This window comes from Marmota marmota, unplaced genomic scaffold (genome assembly GCF_001458135.2).
Source record: "Marmota marmota marmota unplaced genomic scaffold, marMar, whole genome shotgun sequence".
NCBI lineage: Eukaryota > Metazoa > Chordata > Mammalia > Rodentia > Sciuridae > Marmota > Marmota marmota.
This window is the reverse complement of record NW_025999853.1, coordinates 16,811,665-16,817,664: the sequence shown is the minus strand read 5'-3', so window position 1 is coordinate 16,817,664 and position 6,000 is coordinate 16,811,665. Positions and strand designations below refer to the sequence as shown.

The window sequence follows — 6,000 nt, the reverse complement described above, 5'->3', positions numbered from 1 at the left end:
CTGGGAGCCCCGTCCGCCCCCTCCGCGCCACACAGGCTACATCGCCACCGCCCAGCCGCCTCAGTCGCTAGCGACCGTCAAAACCTGGGTGGCTTCTGCCCAGTGTCGGCGTGTGGCCTTTTAAAAATTATTATTATTAAGGAGAATAACTCACTAAATGCCCCGTGCGTGTGTGGCCAGGGCAGTGCTGTGATGGAGATTCGGACTGCATAAGGTTTATTGTATACTGGACACATGCAATAAATATATTGCTTGTAAGTGACGATGGTGTAAAGGCCTTTTCTCTTAGTGAAAAAGATCCTTAAACTCATTAGTACCTCTGGTTTCTGTCCTCCACTCCCGTTGCTTGTCAGGTTCTGCAGATGCCCGTGGTCATTTTTGGAAATTTGCAGTGATGGTGGCGGGCAATCTCTGATGAAGGCACTGTTAGGAGAAAAACACCGTTTCTTCTCTAAAATGTGTTAAAATAAAATGCCGCTCTGTAATCCTTGCATACACATTTTTTAAGACTTTTTAAGCAAAGGCTCTGGCCTGCTTTTTGGTCAGATCTCTTTATGGAAAGAGGACCTCATTATGTAAAAAGCAGAAACAGAAAAGATGATTCATCTCCACTGTTGTTCCTTGCTTTGGGACTCATCTGAAGTTAACTTGGCTTGTTTTAACAGCCTTGTAGTAAACACCATGGCCTGATATTCAGTATGCTAAGTTTCAAAAATCGGTCAGTTGTTAACACTGCAGCAACTACCTCTAGGGGTGCATCAGCATTCCTATAATCTGAGCCATGGTTTTGTCTCTTTCCAGGGGGAAATGGAGGCCAGAGACAAGCAAGTGCTCCGCTCTCTCCGCCTGGAGCTGGGTGCAGAGGTACTGGTGGAGGGACTGGTTCTTCAGTACCTTTACCAGGAAGGAATCTTGACAGAAAACCATGTCCAAGAAATCAAAGCTCAAGCCACAGGCCTCCGGAAAACAATGCTGCTGCTGGATATCCTCCCCTCTAGGGGTCCAAAAGCATTTGATACCTTCCTAGATTCCCTGCAGGAGTTTCCCTGGGTGAAGGAGAAGCTGGAGAAGGCAAGAGAAGAAGCTGTCATTGAGCTGCCTGCAGGTAGGCCTCCAAAGGATCACTTCAAACCAGCTCCGAAATTGTTGGCACTTACACCTTTTGGATTGGAAATTAATGTGGGCAGGGGTCAGTGGTTCATGCAAGTGAGTAAAGAGTTTGGAAGGAATAGGGTGAGGAGGTGGCAACGTAGGAGAGGAAGAATGGACCATGACTGAGAGGTTGTGGAGGGAGCTCAGAGTCCATTTAGAAATGCTTCCAGGGAAACTTGGCAAGTCACTTGGGAGGCATGTTCTCATCAGAGAGCCAGGTCATATCTCAGCCCTTGGCATCAGGAGCCATTTGGAAAGTGCAGATGGGAAAGCAGGCTTTGGCCTGCTGATAACTGATTTGGGGGTGCCAGAGCTGCCAGCTGGAAAAGGTCAGATTCATGGAGGAGGAGACAGCCTCTAAGAAGGCATGCCCTGCACCTGTCCCCTGGGCTGTCCTACAGGGCCAAAGGGGATTGTTTTGAAGACTGACTGACTTTGTTTTTAAAGGCTATTGGTTTAAAGTGTCCTTTTTGGTTTGGCTCTGTTCACATATCTGTAGTATTTAATTTGGTAAGGGCAATACTTTGGGGAGGGTCTCATTTTGATTTTAAGAATTGAAAGCAGTAGAAAAGAAAAAGTTCTGGTGCTGTTGGCTTAGCTTGTGGCAGGAAGATTCGGTATGAAACATTTGTTCCTTTTTAACAGCTCTCATCACCCCTACCTTTTACAAAGATCGAGGAACAGAGAAATGAACAATTAAAAATGATAATTTTTTTTTTTCAATACTGGGGAATTGAACCCAGGACCTTGTATATGCCAGGTGCACACTCTACCATGGAAGTACATCCTCAGCCCAGGCTGGCCCCCTGAGCTTGTGATCCTCCTGCTATTAGTCTCTTGGTAGCTGGGATTGCAGGCATGTGGCAAAAAAGAATAAAATTTTAGAAGAGAATTGAAAGTTGACTTGCAGATTTTTAACAGAAAATTAAGTGAATCTGAAGAAATGAAAATGGGAATTATGCTTCTACTCATGATGTACAGCAGTACAAAATGATCTTTTTTGTATTAAGTATTTTGATAGTGAAAGGCTTTCGGTTTGCCAGTTTTGTTGTTTCCTACTATGTGCTGCCAGGAGGAACCTCTAAGTCAAATACCAGGAAAGCACCAATAATTTTTTAACATCTTCCCAATCCTACATTTATGTTTTGCTTTCATTAAATGTAGAGATGTCTTAGATACTTGGCTTGGTTTTAATTTTGTAAGGACAATCCAAACTGAGTTACAGATTTTCTTAGCAGAGCTAATATATCAGCATCCTCTGGAGTTTCTGACACAGTGATTATTAAAACTACTCAAAGTCAGTGGTCCCTAGACTTTGTTGTTGCTGGTTTTTAAATAGGAGTATAGCTAGTTTAAAAATATGCTACTAATACGAGACCACTTTTATTGCTTTTATTTTTATTACGTCATCTTTTGAATGATTTTTTTTTCAGATCACATGGTATTAAATAATCATAATTCTTCTTTTTTCATTAATGACGTATGTCTGAATCTTTGACCAGCATGAGATAATCAGTTAGGAAGACTGATAAAAATCTCAGTGGAAAAAACAAAAATATTTTTATTCCTAGCTTGACTAAATTACATGTAAATGTATGGTTTAGGCTTTTTGAAATACTGAAAATGGCTGGCCTTGGAGGACCACGGATGTTCTTAGCATGGACTGTGCTTACAAAATTAAATGCTCTAGCTGTCTGAACATATCCAAGCTAATGTATCTTAAGATGTTTCTACTAATTTACTGAAAGCAGAACACATAACTCAGGATTGGGGAGATGTTAAAAAATTATTGGTGCTTTCCTGGTATTTGACTTAGAGGTTCCTCCTGGCAGCACATAGTTGGAAACAACAAACCAGGGGAATCGAAAGCCTTTCACTATCAAAACATTTAATTATATGATCATTATAGGTGATGTAAATAGTATTGCTGCACCTCTTTTGTGGAAGTGTGACCCCCATTTCCTCAGATTCATTCAGACAGCAAGAAGCAGTTAAGACAGTTTCTACTACATGAAAGTTACAGAGAAACTGAGGGAAAAATAGGTTTTTGAAAGCAAGCAGAATGAAGCAGTATATAGTGGAGAAAAACTGTGCATATATGTGTGTTGAAGTTTAGAAATATAAGGTTTTCCTCAAAGTTTGTTAATTTTGTAGAAGGGGTCAAATGGAGAGATAGTGTGGCTTAGAAAGAAACAGTATTTGTAATTGTTTTCCTTTTTATTGAGTAACACTGCTATTGAAAAAAGTATTCTGAAGCAGAGGTTTGATTTATGTATGTCTCTGTATACCTTCCACCATAACAATTACATACATTCATCTTTTAGATAGGTGTTTTTATTAAATGTTGACTATTTAAAATAATATTATAAAATATAAGTAATATTTGAAGAATAAGGTAAAGTAAACATCTGTCTTCTCATCACTCAGTTTAAGAAAAATATGACAATTGTTTTGAGAATCCCTGGTGCTCCTTTCCAGTCCCCTCCTTTTTAACCCTCACTCAGTGGTAGACCCTGAATTTGGAGTTTGTTGTTCATTCTCTTCCTCACTTTGTAGTTTCCATATCATGGAAATCACTTTTAAAATCTGGAAGTCGTTGAAGAATATAGTATGTATGGGTTCTAGTGGTAAATGTGTGGATATGTATATATGGATATTTAATGTGTAGGAGGGAAGGGATGGAACCAAATGATATATTTTAAAGGAGTTGACAGTTAATAACCTTCTTGCTTAAGACATTAAAGTAATTAATTTCATAGCAATATTTTAAATCTTAAATTAAGTTGGAATTTAATGAATTGGAAACCTAGGGAGTTTTTTTGTTTGTTTGTTTTTTATTGCTTTTTTTTTGTTGTTTTTAAATTCTGGATGACTATCAGAGGTATAATTCCTTCCAATTTAATGTCTCTGGAAAAAAGCAGATAAACCCAGAAGGCTATTTCCTAGGACCTCAGGGCTTCTCCAGCATTGTAACAGAGAGTTTTAACAAGCTTTGCAGTAGGCCACTTACATTGTTGTAGTGGCATCTTTGATCTTTGAGGAACTGGACTGTGGGAAAATGTGGTGCTTCTGTCTGAATGTATATGATTCACCGCCTCTTACTTTTCACTCATTTTGGTTGCAATCATTAATTTGTTTGTATGGATTTCTTGGCCTTCTCTTCAGAGGCCTTGAGAACCTGAGAAGGAGTGGCCTTCTCTCTAGGCAAGAGATTGATCCTCTTTAAGAATGAACTGATTTTAAGTTTTCTTGTTGTGTTCTTCTAGCAGATTCTTGGTTTTCCCTTTGTTTATTTAATTTTTATTTTTCATTTATCAATTTTGAACTGTCTCAGACTTTTTTTTTTTGGTGGGGGGGGGAGGTAATCCTGGTTAGTTGCTTATTTGTGTGCTGGATGTAGTTCTTTAGTGAATTGTATCTTGTTCTCCTTTTATTCTTCCACACCACCCCCACAACACACACCCAGGGAATCCTAAAACATAAAAGCAAACAAACAAAAAACTAAAACCTTTGATTTTTTTCAGAATCTGCCTAGGTCTCCAATCTCTGTTAATTAAAAAAAAAAAAAAAGGCTAAGACATAAATGGATGACTTTTTTTTTTTTTAAACCCTATAAGGATTCTTACCTTTTAAAAGGGAAATTCTGACGATAAAATGACTTAATCTGTGTTGACACTGTGGAAGGAACACTTTACAGCATGTCCCTCTCTGGCCAAGGTCACATACTAGATATTAGATCAGCTGGACATCCTTTCTGGACTCCTGTCCTATCATTTTAGGAGATGGGGACAGTGTGGTATGTGAGTGTGAGCAGCCTGTGCCAGCCTGGCTTCCCACTCCCTGTGGGTCCTGCCTGCCCTGACCACTCACTCCAGTGCCTGGGCTCATCTGAATCTGGAAAGGTTTATCCGCAACTCCAGCCGCACTGTCTGGTGAGACTTGGCCTCACGGCAGAGCGGCCTCTGGGCCATGGGACCTGTTTTCCCTAGGTTGGCCCTGGCTGTGGGACTAGGTCTCTGCCAAGATTTTCACTTACCAGTCTGCCCAGTAACCCTGCCTTTTACCCCAGTCTTCCTTTAGACTTGGGAGTTTTGTTTTTTAGTTTTTCTCTCCTCCCTCTCTTGATTCTTGCTTTATGTATTCTTAGCCACTGTCAAGAGTGAAGGACAGATCTCTGGGACACAGTTCAGCGCCTCCTGTAATGAGCACCAGACACCTCAGCTCTTGAGCCTGCTGGAGTGGCTGTCCTGAGACTGTCACTTGTTCAGCAGGTTTTCCCCAAGGACCCTATGCCCCAGACTGCCTGGCTGTCCTCACATGGTGTTCAGGGCTCTGGCTGGTCTCTTTTCCTCCTGCCTATGGCTCCAGGGCTCAGCTTGTCCCTTGTGGAACTGTTCTTGAATAGTCATGCTGAGCCACCTCAGCTGCCACCTGAGATGCACTCTGGCTCTGAGGTATACACTTGGAGGCATCAGCAGTTACTAAGCGCTCGTGGCAGACTTATAGACATTGTAATAGGCTCATTAGAGAAATTTCTAGCTAGGGATTCTTCTTGTAGGATCCTGCAGTCGTGCCGCATAACTGAGCCTGCTCTGCATAATTTCTGTATTGATCTCAGTTTATCTCCCTGTGGGCTGTCCAGGCTCTTCACTGTGGCTGAGTAGTGCTCACCTGTGGCATCGTGTGTGTGAAGGGAGAACACCTGATCAGTTTCTACCATGTGCTAGATGTCCGGTGCCAATGGTATAGCAGTAACCAAAACAAAGTCCCTGCTCTCCTGGAGCTCTGTGGTTCTGGCGGGGAGAGGGTAAAGAACTGGGGACAAACCATAAGCAAATGAATAAATAA

The 6,000-nt window shown here is 41.3% G+C and overlaps 1 protein-coding gene across 4 annotated transcripts in view; it reads left to right on the top strand.

Moving 5' to 3' along the window:
• Cradd (CASP2 and RIPK1 domain containing adaptor with death domain) overlaps window positions 1-6,000 on the top strand; it is a 177,230-nt gene that overhangs the window by 15,419 nt on the left and 155,811 nt on the right. For 2 of the 4 annotated variants that reach the window (XM_015482935.2, XM_048803944.1), the window contains exon 2: window positions 802-1,105. In XM_015482935.2, the coding sequence (XP_015338421.2) occupies window positions 808-1,105 (298 nt within the window). In that variant the 5' untranslated portion in view covers window positions 802-807. Of the gene's footprint in view, window positions 1-235; window positions 255-699; window positions 719-801; window positions 1,106-6,000 lie in introns of those variants that run through there. The other 2 variants (XM_048803953.1, XM_048803949.1) reach the window with 2 other exon arrangements.